At 36.8% G+C, this 23,228-nt stretch overlaps 1 protein-coding gene across 1 annotated transcript in view; it reads right to left on the bottom strand.

Annotated features, from left to right (window-relative positions):
• Nucleotides 1-23,228, bottom strand: part of PDGFC (platelet derived growth factor C) — a 206,582-nt gene that overhangs the window by 34,817 nt on the left and 148,537 nt on the right. Inside the window, exon 3 of the mRNA XM_058721066.1 lies at nt 20,945-21,125. Coding sequence (XP_058577049.1) covers nt 20,945-21,125 — 181 coding nt within the window. The remainder of the gene's footprint in view (nt 1-20,944; nt 21,126-23,228) is intronic.

The following is a 23,228-nucleotide window of genomic DNA, read 5'->3' as shown; positions in this document are numbered from 1 at the left end:
TAGTTCCTACGTAAGCATCAGTTTCACATCTGGATGGTGGCAGTGATTTCTCAGGCAAACCACTAAGGGTTTTCCCAGGATGAACATCCATATTAAGCACAGGACTGCTGCTCCCCAGCTTTGGGCTCTAGGACTTTGGTTTACCACAAAAGAGTCCAGAGGCAGGCAGTTTTCCAGACAGTGCTATTTATAACTGTGCTATTGGCTATCACAGAGACATCTGCCACCACGGCACCCATGAAAGATACTATTTATCATTCATTCATTCATTCATTCACTTCAAGCTCATTAGAATTCTGGAGTGCTTACTATGTGCCAGGTCCTCTGCTAAGAAGTGAGAATACGATAGTCAATAAAACAGTTTTGCATGGCAAGGCATTTAGAGCAAATGCAAAAAGTATATTTATTAATGTTTATGATATTCAATTTATGATACATTTATTGGGAACTTAAAATTTTAAAAAAAGATCTGTCTTTAATACATCCGAGCTAAGAGGACTCAAACATGAATTTTCTTTTTCAAGTAATCTCTACCCCCAACATGGGGCTCGAACTCAAGACCCCAATATCAAGAGTCGCACATTTTGCTGACTGAGCCAGCCAGGTGCTGAGATTAACGAGGATTTTCTTTTTTTTATCAAGAATATATTAAAAACAGCTTTATGAAATCAAAAAGCAAAAGACAGAAAACGTGAAAAGTGTACCAAAATGAACTAATAAAAAGGAGTTATTTAAAATAAGGCTTGAATTCTAAAGAATTGATCCACACGTCAACCGAAGAAAAATCTGTTAAACGTGAAGTCGTGTGAAGATTTTACAACAGTTAAATAAGTTTTAAAATATAAAGTGTTACATATTAATTACTTAGCTTTACTTCCCATTATGCATACCCCAACAAAATTGTTCTAAAAGCAATAAAATATGTTAGTAGCAGTAACCTTCCAAAGATGCAATACAAAGGCAAGTCTCAAAATAAATTAAAAACATGTACTCACTGCCTAATATGTATAGGTATGGTGGCAACAATGTAACACCCTGTCTAAAATGGCTTAAAAACCTAATCTCCATTTGGCCATCAACTTTCAAATCTATTCTAGGAAGGCCTGGAAACTTTGATATGCTTAATGAAACCCTCCCGTTTATTATTCATAGAGATCAAAAGGGATATATGAAAAGTAGTTTCACCATGGTTAACATCTGTAAATATTTTCTCTCAATCCCAAGGGTCAAGAAAAAAGTCTAGCGTCTTTGTCTATGCTTAAAACAAATGTAACAACAGACCGAAATTCTTTATGTCCTCAAAAGTACAGCACTGGGGACATGGGTGGGGGTGAGTAGGAAAATGGTTAATTAAGTACTAATATCTGTATGATTCACAAATGGGTAAGAAGTTTTAAAAGTACAGATTTCATTGGAGCCACAATCCGAATATATGAAGGAAAATACAATTGTATTAATAACGCTTCTTCATACGAATCAAGTGACAGTGTATTTGTGGAATGCTTGAACCAATTAGGAACTGAATTTAAACCTCAAAGTCACACTCCATGAAAAACACTTTGCATCAATCATTAAGCATCACAAATATCCTTAAGATTGTTCTTAAAGTAATGAAAACATGTTAGTAGTGATAACTTTACACAGATGCAATGCACAGGTAAAAATCACAGAGCCGATTTTGAAAAACAAAAGCAAACATGTCAAGCTCAGAAAGTTTAAGAAGAGCGGGGAAACAAGGGAGCATGCATGAGCAGAGAAAGGTTTTGAAACTACAGTATCTCCCAAGCAAAACGTCTCAATTGAGTGACAAGTTATTTTTACCAAAAATGTTCTATCTTCAGGCAGAAATGCCATTAATACACAAAGAGTAAATACCACTAAAGGCCTCATTGCATGTAGTATGCCTAGTTCAGGAAGCCTAGAGACCTGTCTAAACATTAAAAAATGGGCTTTCCAAAACCTTTAATCTGTGTTTCCAATTATACCATGGAGGGCACAGAGAACAAAGTTCACACTCCCACATTTTATAAGTACTACCACGGGACAGTTATAAGTAGCTCTAGCTTCTTTCATGGTTTCACCGCAAACATAAAGATAGCCAGAGGGCAGGAAGCAAGCAATCTCTTTCACCTGTGCTCATGGCCACTGGCAAACAGTTACTGGGCCGGGTGGACTGTTGGTTCAAAAACCATTAGTGGATCCCCCCACTAAAAGACCCATGAGTTTTTCTTTTTTTTTTTTAATTTTTTTTCAACGTTTTTTATTTATTTTTGGGACAGAGAGAGACCGAGCATAAACGGGGGAGGGGCAGAGAGAGAGGGAGACACAGAATCGGAAACAGGCTCCAGGCTCCGAGCCATCAGCCCAGAGCCTGACACGGGGCTCGAACTCATGGACCGCGAGATCGTGACCTGGCTGAAGTCGGACGCTTAACCGACTGCGCCACCCAGGCGCCCCGACCCATGAGTTTTTCAAAAGTAAGTGTGAGAGCAAATTAAACCAACAGGGTGTGACTGCAATCACGTTATCCATTTGGTTTCACAGAGTGTTAAGTAGGCATTCAATAAATAGTTCTTAGCATCACTAAAGTAGGAGGAACATTCTGAGAAGCGATCATCTGGGACAAGTTACTAAAAAGCAGTAAGTTTTGAATAGGTCGACATTAATGGAAGACCAGGTATATTCTTTCATTTATAAATGATACATCTTTTACAATCTAGATCGGATTTTTCAAATTCAAGCTGTAACACATTTAGTGGGTTGTGAAATCAATTGAGTACATCGTAACAAGGATTGTTAAAAAAAAAAAAAAGAAACAGAAAACATCACACTGATTTCATATATTAAGGTTAACAATTATTTCACAATACATACGTATCCATGCATATCCTGTTTTAAAATGTGTGTGTGTCTGCACATATGCATGCATGATTACACTTTAAAATGTTTTCTTATGGTGGAGTCTTGGCCTAAAAGTTTAAAGAATACCCGCTTAGGGTGACAGTGGCTTGCAATCAGAAAATCTGACCTTTCAAATAAAGGTAACACATACTTGTTGATGGCATGCCAAACACTGAGCTAATAATCCTCACAGCAATGCTATAAGGCAGAAACTTTCGTCACTCACATTCTGTGGGTAGGAAAACTTTCCCAACGTTATAAAGGTAGATTAGTGGAGGAGTAAGAGTTCAAGCCAGATCTGTGGCACTCAAGGTCCCAATAACACAACTCCTTTGCAGTGAGGCCTCCGTTAAGAATCTTGGTCAAGGTCAGTCCAAGGCGCTAAGGATGCTTCAGTAATGCCCAAGAACTTAGAGGAGTAAACACTATTGCTAGCATAGATGATATCATTCGTATCGCAAAGTACTGTGTATCCAAGCATTCCTAACTATGTGTTTATGTGGACCATGGTAGCTTGTAAGGAAAATAAACCAGCGCTCACTTTAAACCGTATTCATTCAGCTTGATCTGTTGACAGTCACGGGGAGGCTCATACGCTGTGGAAACAAGCAGCATAGCCGAATAGCTCGGATTCAACCACCCCTTGTCCTTCCTGTAAGGGGATGGTCAAATCAGAGCATACCCTACATTAGAGGCACATGCCATAGATTAGAAAGTAGAATACCTGATCTGAACTGAGAAGTCAATTCAACTTAAAAATTAAAAAAAAAAAACAAAAAACAAAAAACAAAGAAGCATGGTATTTTGCTATGTAAGCACAGGGTGGTTAAGTATGGACAAAACTCTGCAACATTAACTTTGAAAACAACATAAGTCACGAAGTAGTTGAGGATAGGGGAGTCTTTGGGAAAGAAGAAAAGAGGGAGTCAGAAAGAGGAGAGAGAGGGAAGGAAGGAAGGAAGGAAGGAAGGAAGAAGGGAGGAAAGAAGGCAGGGAGGAAGGAAGGGAGGAAAGAAGGCAGGGAGGAAGGAAGGGAGGAAAGAAGGAGGAAGAGAAAGAAGAAAAGAGAACCCTCCTCCTCCATTACTTTGGTTAATACTTTCTGCAAGCCATGTTGCAGAAAGTATTTTTTTCAATAAGATAAAAATGTTTCTCCATACATCTTCATCTGAAGTTCTGTATAAAGAATATCTCACTACTTGAAAACACTCCTTCGAACTTTAAGTGACTTCCAGGTAGCCATGCTATTCCCTACAGCTTGAAAAATAATGAAGCTAAATCTCCTCAGGAAGAATTACAGAAGTGGATAAAAATGCATTCAATGTCTACACCGCACCATGGCATGTTATCAGGCATTCTGATATACATAACAAGGCACGATGACCCATCACCAAATATGGCCACACATATTTTAAAATTTATTACATATTTATATATATTTATTATTTGTATATTTATGCAATATTTGTTTATTTACAATATTACAATGATACACTATCAGGCTGTATCAATACTGAAACTGAACAAAGGAGAATGGTCGTTACTTTAACCAAGTGCTACTTAACTGCCCCGGTTTCCCTAAGGTTCCCATGCAGGCAAGCATGCTGATAGGTGATGCCCATAGCTCACTGATTACCACCAGCATCCTTTCTGCTTCCCCCAGTTGAATTTTACACTTACAAGGAGACAGTTGTATTTGTTCTCCAAGCCCTTTATATCAGTAGTACCTGTTTTGTAAATATCCCTATTTAAATACTATGTAACCCAATCAAATATGAGTTGCTGCTTCATGATGAATGAATGCTTTGGAAGGACAAAAATGAGTTACTATGAAAACAACTGCTGTTCAAGTAGGTATGAGAGAGACCAATGTAAAATGTAGGAGGCGGAACCTCATAAAATCCTAAAGGAATTCTGCACTTAGATTGCTTTGAATGGTTATCTTCAAGTTCTGGTTTTCACTTAAAGAAACCCAAACTGAAAGTCATGATTAATACATTATGGCTAAGCTTTGTGGAAGAAATACAACAGAACTCCAATCAGCACATTCCTACTTAAAACAAAGGGCTTGGCCCTAAATGAAGAGTAAGGAAATTAAAATTAAATGCTCACAAAATATATGTATCATTTTTATGATTCTCCATCTGAACTATTCCAGTCAGCCAATATGCCAGTTATCAGCCTCCATGGGTACATGAGCTGGCTTTTATTGAATTCCAAAATTTAAAAATATCTTGAGAATATCACACACATCACTATCTTTCGCTTTTGAACTAGCTTAACTTTTACATATTATGCAATTATGTAAATCCTCCCCCAACACGCACACATACCATACCTGTTGAAGCCAAATTATATAAATTTTGCATGAGAGAGATTTAGTAGCACTAAAATCATCAATCTAACCTGGAGAAATGAAGGGCTTTTTAAGCAATCAATTCTCAATCTTGACATCAGTTTAAAGCTATAGATTATATCTTGAGCTCTTAGCATCCTAAAACTTCATTAATCTCTGTCTCAGAGGCAGCAAAGCCTTATTCATGGATTTATTTATAGTGACTATTTATGTTTCACACATTTACTTTGAATCCCACATCAAGAAGAGTGATTTGTGGTATTATTTTTGATTTTGTAATCTTTAATCTATGATAGATGTTCTATTCTAAGATGCGAAAATGGTTCTGCACCACACAGAATTTTAGATGAAGATTATGAGATTACCTAGTTTAAAATAGAACTTTCTCTCCTGACCTACATTGGCACGCTGAAGCCATTTTGTGATGCAAAAATGTGTTCTCTCTCATTATTTTTGATTAAGCCATTAAAAAAAAATATGTACTCACCAAATATTCTTCTAATTTTTATTTATGAAAAGTCTTTTCATAAAGACTTTCATGAAACACCTCCTATGGTGTTACATATTTTTATTTATTCAAAAATTTAATTTTGAAGTTTGTGGATTGTAGGTCATTTTCTAGGTAGTGATATTGTACTATACCTTGTTATGCAAGTTGTTATTACCATTGAGGAAAATGAGGTGCAGGGTATATACATGATCTTTCTTACAAATAAATACCAACTTATAATTATCTCAAAGTAAAAGGCTAAAAAAGTTCTTATTGAACAAAAGTTGATTAAGAGATATTATACGCTGTAGTTGAAATTCGTGATTAGACTACAATTTTTCCTATTGATTTGTTCTGGACCTTAAGCAAATTGCATTCTTTCTCTGAACATACCTCTTGGTAAGAGGAATCATTTCTCAGAGTTATTATACTGAATAAATGAAATGATATACATCAGGAACTCGATACAGTAGCAGATGTTCAAGAAATGATGTGTACTATTACTTATTTAGGTAGTTTTTTTTCCCCCGGCTTAATACAAACTTACAGTTAAAATACAAAATGACCTGTATCACCAAGTCAAATGACTGAATCCTTACTTACGCTAAATTGCATCCTGCCACAGCCTTGCAACATAAAGGAGTAAAAACCAAATGCAAAGGCACCACAGCGGAAAGTCCAGCATCTTGCTGAAAGCCTATACGTCCTTTTAAAGAGTTAAGATCCTAAAATTGCTCAGTGACATGGAATTATCCCCTGCCGTTTATGCCAAATAAAGACTGTGGCAAGCCACAGGAAACAGTGAAGCCCTTTTATGTAATTAGAAATCCTACTGGAAGAGAAAACATAAACTGCAGATAAATGAAAAGCAGGATCCCAGCATTTGGGAAAGCCCCTGAAATATGCAGTAGCAACGAACACCTTCCCATTCGGTATTGTTACATTTACAAATGTAGTCAAACGTACCCCTCCTGACATTTAGGCATCAAATATTAAGCCTTTTCTGAGTTCCAAAAGATGACTAAATAGCAGTAAGCAATGAATTCAGAGAGAATGCAGGATCGTGCAGAAGACCCAGTCTGAAAGGGATCCCCGTCTTTAAAACAAAATTCTGTATGCCTGGGTAGATCTGGCAGTTCTTTTTATCGTTTTTATCAGTAATGGGACTAGAGTGCCACAAAGCATCATTCATTATATTCCAAAAAAAAAAAAAAAAGGGGGGGAATATTTGTGTCAGAATGTTTGAGATGACTTCTAAAGAATCTGATCCAAAGGATGTGTCATGTATTTTAATACCGCCTCTCTCAGGTATTGGGAGTCAAGTTTTGGCATGCAGTGTTTCTCTGTCTCTCTAACAATTCACTGTCTTTCACATGTCTTTTCCTAAAACAACTAATTACACTTAATGCTATTTCATTAACTTACACCCGGCAGGAAAGTGTTTTGCTTTTTTTTTTTTTTTCTTTCTCTTTTTTCACCCTATCAGAATGTTATTCCACTGGAAAAAGGCATTTCCTTTTTATAGCAGTGCTATAAAATTTAAGGGCACAATCTCAGAGGACAGAGTGGACACGACCTGAGCTGACCGGGAGCTCTCCACACCTACTTCCAACTCCTATCTTCAGATTTTATTTTAGAGTCTTAGATAATTGCCACTTCAATGCCTTTCCTATTATCCATGCAATGGTGGTGCGGGGTGGGGGGTAGTTTCTAACATAAACCTTGGCTTTCTTTGGCAAACCTACTTTGGAAGTACTTAAGATAATTCATATAGTCCTTTAAGGCAACAGATGACAGCCTTAATCCCTCTTCTGAATAACTACTTGCAGTGGAGAAACACAGGAAAGGTACCAGGCAGGTATTTTCATACCAGCTTTTATTCACACTTAAACAAAAGAGGACTTGACGTAACTAGAGTGGAAACACCTAGGCAGATACAAGACCTTTGCCCGGGGGCACTGACACAGAGACATCCTGGTTCCGGAATTTCCTCCCTTAGTTCAGTGGGGCCTTCGCCTAGAGGCGTCGCCCTGAAAATAGCTGTGACAGGTCATTCCCTTGTATATCAGTCCTTAAGATTTGTGTTTCCTTTTCCATTCATTTTAAAGATTATCAAAAGCCTATTATATTTCAGACTCTGTGCACAGACTGCCTCATTTAAGACTAAAAATGCCAGGGGTCTTTTGTACTCCACAGTGCTACATTTAGGATGTGCTTGATAGAAGTCTTCCAGTTAAATCTCCTTTTCCTTGTTATGCTTCTCAGTTTTAGCTTATTTTTTTTGTATACATTTTAGCCTTGAAAGTCTCCTTAATGACACAATTCTGAAAAATTCTTTGGAGCTGAAAAGACTGCTAATGCACTCGCAAGTAACTATGTTAATTTTCAATAGTGATGAAATTTGACTGATAAGTGAAATATAATCAGTGAAATATTGACTCCATGTGCATTTTTACCTTCTTTAAAAGAAACTGTCTTTACTTCAGAAATAACTTAAAATTTTTTTAACGTTTATTTATTTTTGAGAGAGAGAAACAGGGCACGAGCAGGGGAGGGGCAGAGAGAGAGGGAGACACAGAATCGGAAGCAGGCTCCAGGTTCTGAGCTGTCAGCACAGAGCCCGACCTGGGGCTCGAATTCATGAGCTGTGAGATCTTGCCCTGAGTAGGAGGTTTACCCAACGGAGTCACCCAGGTGCTCCTACTTCAAAAGTAACTTTTAAAGGACCTAAGTCTTGTTTGCATTTTAAAGGTAACTGTGTGGAGAAAGCAAAATTGAATCCTCAATATTCATCGCGACTATCATTTATATATATTAAAAAAAAACAGGTAAATTCTCACTCAGTTCACCAACTTCTCAAAGTTTCTAAAGTATCCATGACATCATAATCAATTTTCTATTGTATTATTTCTTTTTTTTTTAATTTTTTTAATGTTTATTTATTTTTGAGACAGAGAGAGACACAGCATGAACGGGGGAGGGGCAGAGAGAGAGGGAGACACAGAATCGGAAGCAGGCTCCAGGCTCTGAGCCATCAGCCCAGAGCCCGATGCGGGGCTCGAACTCGCGGACCGCGAGATCGTGACCTGAGCTGAAGTCGGACGCTTAACTGACTGAGCCACCCAGGCGCCCCTCTATTGTATTATTTCTTAATACTTAAGTGTTTTAATAAGGAAAGATGAAAATAGAAATGGGATAGAAGAATAAGAAGTAGATAAGAAAGCAAAGGTGGTGAGAGAAAATCTTACATTTGTTTTCCCTTCATTAGTGATCTTCCCAAAGTAGTCCAGATGCAGCCTGGCTTTACCCAGAATTAGGCAAGCCCTATTTAATATCCTCACTTCTAAGTATGTGACCTTCTCTGAGTTTTAATCTATCAAATGGTGATAATACTGCATTATGGGCGTCAGATGATATAAAAGCACCCATCAAGCCCAGTACTTCTTTCTATCTCATTTTTTTTAATGTTTTTTTTTTTTTTTTTTTTTTTTTGAGAGAGACAGAAACAGAATGCAAGTGTGTTAGGGGCAGAGAGAGAGGGAGACACAGGATCCAAAGTAGGCTCCAGGCTCTAAGCTGTCAGCATCCCAGAGCCCCATCCGGGGCTTGAACCCATGAACCGTGAGATCATGACCTGAGCCGAAGTCAGATGCTCAACTGACTGAGCCACCCAGGCGCCCCGCCCAGTACTTCTTTCAATATATATTCATCATTCTCTTCTGCCTAATTAAACTATTTCCAAGTTGATATCATTAAGCACTTCCTTTCCAAAATATGTCTACAATAGGGGCGCCTGGGTGGCTCAGTCAGTTAAGCATCCAACTTCAGCTCAGGTCACGATCTCGCAGTCCGTGAGTTTGAGCCCCGCGTCGGGCTCTGGGCTGATGGCTCAGAGCCTGGAGACTGCTTCCGATTCTGTGTCTCCCTCTCTCTCTGCCCCTCCCCCCGTTCATGCTCTGTCTCTGTCTGTCTCAAATATAAATAAACGTTAAAAAAGATATATGTTTACAATATACTTGACTTTCAAAAATTAACCTCTTCAGAAGTTATAACGTTAATTGCACTTAACTTTTACTTTTGTTCTAAGAGGAAGTAAGAATTGATGCTTATATTGTATATAAAATAAGATTCATGTGATTTCAAAATAACATTAAATAAATAGCCATTATGTCATCTTAAAGAGAGAAGTAAAATTTTTAAAGCTCTAGTTGTAACATTCAAGGCATTCAAATACATCAACAGCATTACTCAAATGGAGAAATATTTGAAAACTATGAGGATAGCATTTTCTAAAAGGTATGGATCATATGGTGAATTGGTAACAAGTAACCCATAAAATTAATGAACCATGATTGTTATGCTATTGGATACTACTGGACATAATACTAATATTACAACACAGTTCAGGATATGGTAAGTGGCTAATCAACGTCAAGTCCTACCTATGACTCCCCAGCATTAAAAAAGGAAATGTAATATTAGCACCATGATGCAAAGCAACTGCTATAAGGGATGTTTCATCTGGCATGGAAAAATAATGGAGTTGTCCCTCAAGGTCAATTACAGAGCGTGGCACCTGGCACATACCATGCCCTCAAAATACTGAACAGAATTTGAGTATCTTGTTGATCAAATGCAAACTTAGTGTTTGATAAGGACATCACTATATGAATAAAGACAAATATGATGACTTGAACTCTGTTCTCTCCTAAAATGATTGATTCTGAAGATATTTTTTAAATGCATAATTCTTCAAGGCCAAAGAAAGGAGTCAACGGTGGTAAAATTTTGGAAACTGAAAAGTAGGTAGGTGTGCAATCATTCAATTGGTGGACCAAAATTCCGCAGGGGACAATCAAGAAGCAACCTGGCTTACATGAAAGAGCAACCAAAAAGCTCTGGGATGTACTGACATCAGTACTGATAGAAGTGGGAAGGACAGAGGAGCTAAAAACAGGAAGACTGGTTGAAACTCATGAAGCTGTCAGGCACTCCAAATCTATCTTCCCACTGTGGCCGAAGACTGACTCGTTCAAATTTTTTTCCCTGAACAGAATAACACTGAGGATTGATGGACTGGGGAACCCAAGCAGAGTGGGAGCTGTGATATTCTGAATATAGGGTTATGGCGGTGGTTGAGTAAATGTGTTTATACTTAATGCCGAGGCTCTCAGTCTTAATCCACTCTGCTCTCATTTCAGAGAACTGGCAGCCAGGATTATAACCCTTAGAAAAGAGATTAGGGGAATCAGGGGGCTTTCAAGAAATTGACCTGGCCAACTCACAATACAGTGAAGACTGCAGTCAGCAAGCCTATCCACACACGCAGAGAATGTCCAGTCAGTTTTTAAGTGGCCAACTCAAATTCTAGACTTAGCCAAGTATTCATTTAGGGTTGATGGTTAAGTGGAGGAATTTTCAGTTATTCAAGCCCACAAAATTGTATCTCTGATGCTCCTTTTTCACAGTAAATTCATTTACTCTCTTCCCAAACAGGAAGCAAAGGAGAGAAGAAGACAAAAGATCCTGCAAACAAGAGATCTAAAGCAAGAAAATGACAAAGGAAATACTCAAGATAATGATGGGGGGAGTGGAGGTGGGTGGCACCCCAAGGATGACAGCTGTGTGGCAGGTCTAGAGGGAAATCAATCTAAATTGAAGTAGACTGGATTGTTTCAGCAGAGATTTCTTCTGGTCAGTGACATTATTAGAAAACATGAATTTGAGAGGAGATTCACACAATTTGAGGAACAGTTTGGGGATGAATAGCTGATACATACGTAGAAAGCTAAGCAGCAAACCAAAAACTAACACAACTCTAAGGAAAACAAAATAAAACAAGGCAGGAAAGGAAATGCAGTCACAGTATACTTTATGGCTTTGGATCTTGATATAATCAGGATATACTAGAGAAGCCAATGACGGGATGCTTCTGCATGTGTGGTAAATGCAGGAGGGTGAAAGAAAGAAAGCCTCGTATTCCAGAGAAGGAAGTCAGTGAAGATCATAGAAAAGAAGCAAGAAGTAGCAACAGAAGCATGTTTCATGAAGGTATAGAGGTGAATCGTAAAAAAATCAGTTAAACGAAGTGGAAGTACTTGCCTTCAAAGTACAGGAAAGTAGTATGGACAGAGGAAAGTGGGGACAACTGCTTTTTTGTAACAAGTCTAAGAGAAATATTTGCCTTTTAAAAATTTGCAAGTGTAACTCGGACAAAAATTGGAATTACATGTGAAAACATGTCTGAGGAGATTGAAAGAATATTTCTTCATGGTTGGGACTGCCTTATTTTACTAATAGTGCTTTATACCACAGGATAAATGAATATCTAGTCTAGAACCACGCCTCAGTGCTGGATCTACGCCATATGTGAATTATCAGCCAAGCTCAGTGCTGAACTAGAGAAGAAGGCAGATTGTCATTGATTCTTGTTACATGGGTAAGAGATACTGACAGTTGACAAAGCTGATAAGCCTCACTACATAGCTTAGAAAAGTTAGTACAACAAATGCAAGCATTAAAAATTGAAACCTGGGGCGCCTGGGTGACCCAGTCAGTTAAGCGTCCAACTTCGGCTCAGGTCATGATCTCACGGTCTGTGACTTTGAGCCCCACACAGGACTCTGTGCTGACAGCTCAGACCCTGGAGCCTACCTTGGATTCTGTGTCTCCCTCACTCTCTCTCTCTGCCCCTCCTCCACTTGTGCTCAGTTTCTCTCGATCTCAAAAATAAATAAACATAAAAAAAATTTAAATTGAAATCTATCCATTTCTTTATTTATTTATTTATTTATTTATTTTTTCAACGTTTTTTATTTATTTTTGGGACAGAGAGAGACAGAGCATGAACGGGGGAGGGGCAGAGAGAGAGGGAGACACAGAATCGGAAACAGGCTCCAGGCTCCGAGCCACCGAGCCATCAGCCCAGAGCCTGACGCGGGGCTCGAACTCACGGACCGCGAGATCGTGACCTGGCTGAAGTCGGACGCTTAACCGACTGCGCCACCCAGGCGCCCCAAAATCTATCCATTTCTAATTCTATGAGAAAGTTCCACTTTTTTTGTAATCTTGAAATATAGAGAACACAGGAGTATGTTAGCAATAAAATATTCATGCAGAATTTCTCAGCTGTCCAAAAAATATTCATGTTTGCTTGAATATGAAAAGTATTTCCCCAACATCTTGTAGCAAAACTCTCTGCATCTGCTCAGTTATAGTGGAGAGAGGTTTCTCACCCACAAGCTCAATGTGAGAACATCTTGTATCAGAGTCCCCAAGCATGTTTGAAGATGCAGATAACTGAGCACCACTCCAGATAAAGAGAATCATCATCTTTGAAATTTGGTAATATGATTTTTAATAAATTCTTTAGACATTTTAATTTTTTAATGTTTATTTTTGAGAGAGAGAGAGAGACAGAGAGAGATAGAGGCAGCATGAGCAGGGGAGGGGTAGAGAGAGGGAGACACAGAATCAGAAGCAGGCTCCAGGCTCTGAGCTGTCAGCACAGAGACCAACGTGGGGCTCGAACTCACGAACTGTGAGATCATGACCTGAGCTGAAGTCGGACGCTCAACCGACTGAGCCACCCAGGCGCCCTTAGAAATTTTTAATAATATATTTGACATCAAGTCTATACTAAGTAATTTCCAGGGTTTCTGTTTGTTTGATTGCTTGTTTGTTTTTTCCTTTAAGAGTCATAATATCTGTCTGTTCTGAACAATTGCCTCTCTTCTCCAAATCTTTCCAAACCATTTCTATTATACTTATTCATGTAGTATATTTATATATATAGGTGTGTGTGTGTGTATGCATGTGTGTTGTGTGTATACATTTCTTTTCCCTCAAAGCAAGGTGAGTTCTCAGAGACCCAGGGCAATGCCATAAATTTTTTAAAATTTCTCACAATGAAATATTTCGTCAAATATTCTTCAATACATGCCAGAAGACGTAACAGGAGAATGGATGGGGTATTGAAGACAAAAGTATTTATGTTATCATTTTAAATTGCAACCAACTTCTAGAGAATCATTCCATCAGGTTTAGGGTCATATTAAGTCTAAGCTTTTAAATATTTGTGGCTTGAGATATAAAATATGAATCAATCAAACTTCAAGCTTTCCTAAATTCATATTTATAACCCCTTGTACATCAACTTAAAGTGGTTTTTCTGCCTCTTACCATCCCTGCAGTGGCACCAACTGACTTTTCCTTTCTAACTACAAATCATACCATCTGTGAAGTTCTTTTTTAGATAGCTAGGAATTAACTGGAACAAAAAAAAATCAGTAGAAATGGAAGAGACCATATCTTCACATGAAAGAGAGCACTGTGCCCATGGGGTAGGAGTTGGTAGAAAAATACATTAAACAGCTCTTAGCCAAGTAAAAGCTTAGTCTTTGTGGCAATTGTATAATTTCTTTGATGTAATAAAATACTGTCATCTCTAGATTCCCTCCATAAATATACAATTACACTGTATATATTAATAAAAACCTAATCATTCAAAAAGTGTTTCAGACTATATACTATAGAGATACAGTATTTGAAATAACTTCTTTTATTCTGTAAATACTACAAAAAATCTAACAATTATTTTCTCTTAATTCTCTCTTAAGGTTAATAAAAATTTATTTTAAAGGTTTAAAACCTGAATTTTTCACTCATTAAAATAAGTTTAATACAGTAATATAGGCGTGCAGTGCAACTTGCTATGAAAATTCACGATTTTTTTAAATCTTGACATTTTAATACTGAATTTGTTTCCTATGGGATAAGGGTTACGATATTGCTGTATGTATTTTTATTCCAGGTATGCTGTTCCCCCACCCCCCTACCCCACCTCCCACCCCCCAACCCCCACCTAAGAAAATGAACTTGATACCTTATTTGAGAATTACTTGGAATTTTTCTTAACCTGAACATAAAAGCAAATTTGGCCTTCAGTTAAGACTTTCCTTTACATGATATTAAGAGTGAAATAACCTACTGGCACATGCCAGAAAGGATGGAAAAAATATCCCCCTCCTCCTTTCTCCCTCCAACTTCAATATTCACTGAGCGGCTTTGTTCTCCGTATCCCGCATAATTAATAACTACTTTGGCAATCAGTCATGCATTCCTTAATGGCACCTCAGGCATCAAGTGTCCTTCTAAGCCTTCCCCACAGAAACCATACACCCTTCTATAGTGCACACTGGCCAGGCACTGACTTAACTCTGGACAAGTCATTTAAAAAATCACTGTTAAGGAAAACCCATAGTTGGGGTTATAAAGTAGCTACATTACTTGCGTGCCACTCTTTAGTATTATTTCATCTCTGGGTATAACTTTACTAAAAAGAATAAAAACTACGTGATATCCAAACAACTGTCACTTATCAGTGGAAAAAGAAAACAGAAAATAAATAATAGAAAAACTTTAGAAGCAACTTAAAAGATGAGTTTCACAGCCTGTTGTGAGTTAAAGGAGTCTTCACTTCATTCATCACCCCACACTCCTCTTTTCAGGCAATAAAGGAAAGAAGATAAAAATACATGGAGTCAATTAGCCCGGTAGCTATAACATCTATTTCTCTTAATCTAAACTGATCCATTTATTACATTAAAAAATGAGAGCAGATGAATTGTTGAAAATATTATGTTATTACTTCTGATCAGGAAGCTTAAATTAAAAAATTCTGGAAAATACAATATTCAAAAACACTGTTTTAAAAGAAATCAATAAATAGTATTTTAATCGTCCTTCAAAATGTTAACCAGGTTTGGAAAGAGAGAAAAAAAATCCTCAAATCTCATAAGTGTTTTAAAACAGATATATAAATATAACAAACAACATTATACTCAAAAGAAATAGTTTTATATGTAAAGAATAAAACCACTAAAAATATTCATATTTGGATTTGTATATTTTATTTCAAAATAGGTATGGGTTTTTGAAGTAACTGATAAAAATATGCAATATTTTTATATTAAGGCTTATTTTCTTACAAATAAACTTTTAATAAGATCTTTTGATGCTAGAAGAAAAGATGCTATTTTTCAGCCTTTGTAGGTTTGCTAACAGTTTTAAATAATGGTGCTTATGCTACAGTACACAGAGTAAAACATACATAATCTATTATAAATTACTCCAAAATTAAACAAGAAATTTTCTTTTCTTTGTAAGAGATCCGAAATGTGTGCTGGGCTCTCAATGTGTGTGGCCTCCAAACAGAAACAAGCTTGCACTGTTTTATTTCAGTTTTGCTTCATTTCTTCCCAAACAATCTCTCACTGCTAATCTACCAGGCCTTTTTTTTTTTTTAGCATGAAGGGGGAAAAAAAAATCAAAGACATTATTAACTCCTTATGCACAATCATAAAAGCTGAATGTATATTGTTTGGCATCAATATGCATGAATTTATTTTTCATTACTTATTAATGGGGCATAAGGGGGTATATATTTCCATAAATAATTCTCGAAAATAACACTGAAATGCTAACATTTTAAATTTATGTAGTAAATTTATGTGTTTATGAACATAGTTTTTAATGGCAACATGTACGGCAACACTGTTTCTGAAAATTTTAACTAATGTATTAGAATTCTACTGCTGAGCTACATACTATCTAAAGTTGGTATAGAATCAACCAGACTTAAAGGTCAGTTAGAATCAAACATATCCATTCATGCTCCAAAAGAAGGCTGCAGAATGGTCTCCCTTACTTGTAGACTATAAAGAATATTAAAATAAACTTTCTCCATAATTGTCCCAGAAAAAAAAAAGAACTGATTAAACTCGAAGTTTTTGTTCGTGTGTGAACAGATGCAAAATGTTAGGCTAATTATAAAAAAGCTGATGAGTATGATTATACACATTAATGGTTATAATGTCATAAGTAGGCACCAATTTCTTGAACTACTTGGGATATTCCACTCCCACCAGAAAGAGAGAGAGAGACAGAGAAAGAGAGAGGGAGGGAGGGAGGGAGGGAGGGAGAGAGAGAGAGAGAGAGAGAGAGAGAGAGAAACTAGTTCTAATATATCAGGACCAGGAGAATACCTGGTGTCATTAGTGTGATTCTTCAGTGCTCTAGCTGACAAAACAGCACTATTATACAACATTAACAGAGGTAACACATACTAAATGAGAAGTCAGTACAGCTCCAGGGGGGTTTAGACAACTCCCAGGGGAACTGGCTGAACTACCATGAGATACTAGTGAGCAGGTGCTTCAGGGTGTGCTAGGCACTCGGTAGCAAACCTCAGTTCGGGAACCTAACAGTCCACTAAGGACCTATGGTTCCTATCATTTTTATCATTAGAAAATTAAAGGAGACCATTGTGGCCAGTGGTCCCCAAGGTCCTATTTTGCAAGGGTGGGTTTGCAGTCAATGAGACCAATGCCTTTGAGGAGCTGAGTGTGCTAATTATGAAGTACATCCTTGACAAAAAAGAAATAAAAAAAGTATTAGAGATGATCCAGGGGTTGGAGGGGCATGTGCCCTTGAGCAAATGCCACAAGAACTTTTAAGTCTGTTCTTAAACAGGTAAACTTTCTTCCCTTAGGCTTTCATTCATTGATACACAGATAAGATTGATGGATCTTTCCAGGCTAGTAATAATATTGTGGGGAGGAGGGGCATGGAAGGAAGGATGTCATTTAGCAACACACAATGATAATTCAAAACATTCTGGAAGGCTTAACAGCAAAATCACTTGTCAACTTTTCACTAACCAAATCTCACCCTTCTGCAGGCAGTTATTGAGAACAGGAGTGTGGCTGTGTTGGGGAAGAGGCATACAAGGAACCAAGAGAAAGGCTTCTACGAAATGGTAGATAAATAGCCAAAATAGATTTAAACTCAACAGAACTGAACAATCTGGCAAAATCAAAATCACCAAGTCATATTTATTAGGCAACAAGGACCATGACATCAAATTCTCTTGTTTCTTGCAATCCAATGGCTGCTGGTTTCCTGAGCATAAGACAAATTAATAGAAGATGTCCTATGTATGTTTCTACATATTTCCATGTTCTGCAGCCCAGCACAGGTCAACTTCGGTGCCATGCAAAACATGGCTCAAAGGATGTCAGGAGAATGTCAATTCCCATATTTACAGCTTATCAAACAACTTCAATAACTATTTAAAAATGCACTGAATTTAATTTCAATGATGCACCCGGTGATACATCTTTCATCTAAAGTCTCTCAGATGCAGTTTCTGATCTTAATCACAGTAAATCTCCAATAGTAGGTCAAATTCAGGTGGCGGGGCCCTTCTGAGTCAAGAGGATGGATGGTAATTACTACAGACCCTATGAGGCTTTATCTCATTTCAAGGCTCATGAACAGGATATACTCTCACAGATAAAAATACAGCTGTCAGTGAATCTTCTGTTAGTTAAGCTGGAGTGAGTGAATGGTATCATCAACTCAGCATTCAAGTATTTATTAAGAACCTCTAATGTGCCCCAGAACTGAGCACAACACTATAAATTTCCTGTGTTTTAATCTTTACGTATTTTATTTAATCCACACAACTCTGTGAGTTATACAACTAGCTAACCCATGCAGTCATAAAATTAGAAAAATACAACCCTTGATGTTGGCATATATATATTTTAGCTTTCATGTCTTATTCTGTAGCAGGATGATTGTTAGTTATACATATTCAAAGTAATATAATGGGAAGAAGAGAGTTTATTTAAAATATAAGTATCTTCTCAGTTTCAAGTTTTTTTAAAATTTTTTTAAAGTTTATTTATTTTTGACAGAGACAGAGTGTGAACATGAGCTGGGGAGAGGCGGAGAGCAAGAGAGGGAGACACAGAATCCGAAGCAGGCTCCAGGCTCTGAGCTGTCAGCACACAGCCTGACGCGGGGCTCGAACTCACAGGCTGCAAGATCATGACCTGGGCCGAAGTCAGACGCTTAACCGACTGAGCCACCCAGGTGCACCACAGTTTCAAGTTTTATTTTGTCACAGATTAGGAATAAATAAAACCTTTGCTGTGTTATCACACCCATCATTACGTTTTTGAGTGAAACTTAATTGTTTCCTCTTTATATATTTAAGAACACTACATATGCTACACACACTGAAGATGTGGACTGTACAACTTTGTGGAAGTATAGTCCTATCTCCCTCTGCCATCGCAGACTTAAAAAATTTTAACTTCATAAATTCTCTAAAGTAAGATGCTGTGAAAGTGTGTTAAACAGATTCTTAGCGGCTTTATTCAAACAAATCATCACAATATCAATAGTGGTTTTTGAAAATGCTCATTCTTGTCTACTATTAACATTCCTCATTTCTAGATAAAAGTCTTCAATTTTAATAAATTTAAAGAAAAACACTAAATTATTAAAGTAAGAGACGTTTTGGAAATTAACTAAAAATGGTAGAGACCCTCTACTGGCAAAAAGTATTTCATCGTGGAACAGAGGTGTGGATATCTTAAACAATCTATATAAGGTAACTGATCAAGATTCACAATTTATTTATGACATATAGTTTAGAGCTATCTCCCTTAATGTTGATTTTACACAATAAATTATTCTACTGTTACTAAATGAATAAAAGATCCTTTTCAAACTTCAGTTTGAATTCATGGTTTCTTTTAGTTATATCTACAATAATATTTAAATTTATTAATTTAATCAAATCCTTAATGTTCCACAGACTTGAATTTGGGCAACCGAAAAAAGAAAGTTCTACTTAACATCACAATAAGAATATAACATATAAAGTTTAATATTGATTCCATATTTTCTAATTGGCTTCATGAACTGTTAGCCTGCCATGAGCATTGTTCTTATATCCACAGATGTTAATGCATGTAACCCACATTATGTTATGTTCCCAGAGTGACTGCTGATTTGTTAAATCTCCTGTCAAAAGTATTGAAGATATCAATTTTTATGTTATTTTAAGTGGTGATATTATTGATTATATTTAAAACATATACTAGGTGACATCATCATATTTGTAAGAGTACTCCAGAATTACTGTAACTAATGTGATAAAAATAGTAAAAGGGTGTTTAATATTTCTGTTGTGCAACAAATAGATATGAATGTTTGAAATAATATGTAAAGGATACAAATCGCCAGGATATAACTAAAACTACAGTAACAATTACAATAACTAAAACTATAGTAACAAAGACCAAATAGGTGTCTTAAGTTCCAGTGAAAAGTTCAGAACTTCTTTTTTGAAACATGAACAGCCACAAGTATTATTTAAGCAGGATAAATATTAGCATAAGTAGGATAATAGAGATGACTACTTTTTAAATTATATTTTACTAAAACACTGATTTTAGAAAGAGCTAGTAAGTTTACTTCTCTCGATAAAAAGAAAAATATGATGTACAGAATGTTGTGTACATGTTCATAAACCACACACATAAAAAATAAATTTTTGGCAGGTCCAGAAAAGGAAAGATGCCACCTTAATGGGGGAGAAAAAGTAAAACATCACTGAAGAAATTGGAATTTTAGGGCAGTTACAGACATGAATTTAGCTAAAATGGTATTAATATCAAACAGTGCTGGCTTTCTAGGTCTGCAATGTATTCATAACAAATATATAAATGAATTTGAAAATTAGAACTGTTAGAATCCCGTGTAAGCTTCAACATTTATGTCTTTAAAGTAAGAGTAACATTTAGCAAAATGCAAAAGAGTATCACATAAGAAAGTTCTACAAAAATGCTAGAAAATAAAATTGTATTTTATTACTTAATATGACTCAAACTTGAAATTCAGGAAGACTTTATATGGTCCAAATTTTGATGATTATCTAAATGGGAAGAGTAATAAATACACAGATTTTCCTATTTTTTTTTTCCCAAGAGAAAATGCTATGTACTTATGCAACTTCCCACAAACAATGAATAGTGAGTTGCAGGGGAGTTGGGTAGGGGGTTTCTCCTCAAAGTTGTAAAAAAACATGTTTTATTTCATTACTCTGAAAAGGTATTTAACATGGCCAATGATTAATGATCTGTAGTGATGGAATTTAAGTTATTTGTGATAACTACAGTGACATTTATGGATACAAAAATCAAGGTAGGGAAAAGGTTTTGTTTTTTGTTTTTCCTGATTCTCCACCCCCCCCCCCGCCCACCTTTTTTTTTTTTTTTCTTCTTTTAAGGTAAGCAAATAACTGACCCAATTAAATCAGGGGATCTGTAAGTGGTACTTACTGGCATGACAATGTTGTAGTGGATGCAGAACCCCGGTTCAGAAGGAAAATATTCATCAGATACAAATCTTATCCTGATTTGATTTCCTTTAGAAATCTGTTTTCCTGGCACTGTACCAGAACCACACCAGCGTCCTAATATAGTTCCATCACTAGGTTCTTCAACCTCTACAAAATCATACCTGCAAGAGACAAAGGCAAAAGAGACATAACATAACGTGATCATAGCATGATTTGTTATTTTAGCAATTCAAATTCCATGTTCATGGATACAAGGCAGCTATCTATGGACCAGAGCCAGGAGTCCATTCCAAATTTAACTGGGTCAATATAATCAAATACTCCAAAGAAGAGTCACAATCAAAAATGCTTTCTCAATGTGGTCAAAATGACTCTTCTATTCTAAGCCCTCTAGTGCTGCTGGTGATGAACTCCAAATTCACTAAAAATAGCCATCTCAAGGCTTAAATATTTTGTAGGGAGCAACCGTATCTGACATTCAACTTATGAATTATTCAATGTAATTTCCATTTGGACATGATGGTTTTACTCCAATTTTAAGTGCTATTCTCATCGCCCATTACTTTCCGACAGTAACGCTTTCACCCTAGTCAGACTCCTTGGCTCCCTTTCCTCATCTCTGAGGCAAGCTTCTCTACAGCCGCATCATTATATACACACCCTTGAAATCTCACTTTGTACCAGTCTGCCTCTGTGAGACCTTTCTGGGTGTTCTCAGTTCACCGTCATCTTTCTCTTTTTGATAAACACATATGTTCAATATTCATTATATGTATGCAAGTGATCCAGTTTCATAGTCTGTTAAATCCCTGAAGAAAGGAATCAGTTTTTATATACTTTGCACTGCAATGCACACAGTATCCTAAACTAAGGAATACGTAATATTTTTCCAACAAATGTTAATTTTGCTTTGAAAGGTTTAGATCAGTGGTACTCATCCAGAGCAGGGTTGCCTCTTAAGAAACATTCCAGAAATCTTTAGAGGCATTTTGGCTTATACTGAGACCAGGGGTGGGGATGGCACTGTGACACGTGGCAGGCACAGTCCAACAATGTTCAATAATGGAAAGTCCCAGAAGTATTGGCCCCATGTCCTCCATGCCTTTCAAACAGTTCACCGGACGTTTATGTAGGTGAAATTTTTGATGTAGTTCCTCTGAGTCTGGAAACTAATGCTGTCTCACATGTAAGCACAAATATGTTCTGCAGTTTTAGGTAAAACCAAATTTTCCAGAAATTTAACCATCAAATAAGTTGAAGAAAGTTTCTATGTTTTGGAATGTAGCAAGAATTACTATTTTGGAAAAAACATATCATGAACAGAAACACTGCTTATACAATCTGTATTGCAATTAAACCAATTAAACATATACATATTCGTCTATATCTAGAACTGTCATATTCACAATGAATCTACTTAAAAGATGCAAATATCTACTTCCTTGCATTTTCCTCGCATACTTGTGCATATGTATTTATGATTTTAAATCCATTATTTTCATAAAACTTACTTTGTTATTTTAGCTTTATATAGCACACATGCCATTATATTTATATTTCAAACAATTGTGTATATAAATAGATGATCACTTCTATGAACTTCCTTCGAGGATACTAAAGAGGACACTGCAAAAAATTTCTTAAAATGTAGGTCTGACATGGTTGAAAATCACGGGTAGTCGTTTTCAAAAATATAAATTCAGTAGACACTAGACAACAAAAATAGTATGTTTTGTGCAGTACTGAATTTACAGAAGAAAAAATTATTGAAAATTATATACAGAGTATGTAATGGGCCAATTCTATTTATAAATCTTCATCCTGAAGAAGTATCCAGAACTCGCTTATGACATGTAACTTGACTTGTTTCAGCCTCATTTTGCTTGGTCTTAAATTAAGGATGATGCTACTTAGCTCTCAGGGATACTTTGGGACAGGAGACGTGTGTGTACCTAAAACACCGTTGGCTCACAGCTGCCATTCAATAAAGCTGTCCTTCATCTCCATCCTGCATCCCGTACCCCCTCCTCCACATGAACTTTTAATGTAACTGTGGGAGTCTGAAAGCAATAAATAAGAAAACTCAAATACAAAGGGGAGAACACCTGCTACATCACACGACAGGTCTCGGTCATCAATGACAAACGTGTGAACCGACCGGTAGAACTGTTCTAGGAGTTTGGTATATATGCGTGTGGTGGGACTGAAAAGTGGTGGGGTTAGGGGTTAGAGGACTTGGACAAAACAGACCTAAGTAGGGGCGC

Source organism: Neofelis nebulosa, chromosome 3, assembly GCF_028018385.1.
Source record: "Neofelis nebulosa isolate mNeoNeb1 chromosome 3, mNeoNeb1.pri, whole genome shotgun sequence".
Taxonomy (NCBI): domain Eukaryota; kingdom Metazoa; phylum Chordata; class Mammalia; order Carnivora; family Felidae; genus Neofelis; species Neofelis nebulosa.
Note: the sequence above shows the minus strand (reverse complement) of the source record. Positions and strands in the feature narration are given on the sequence as shown.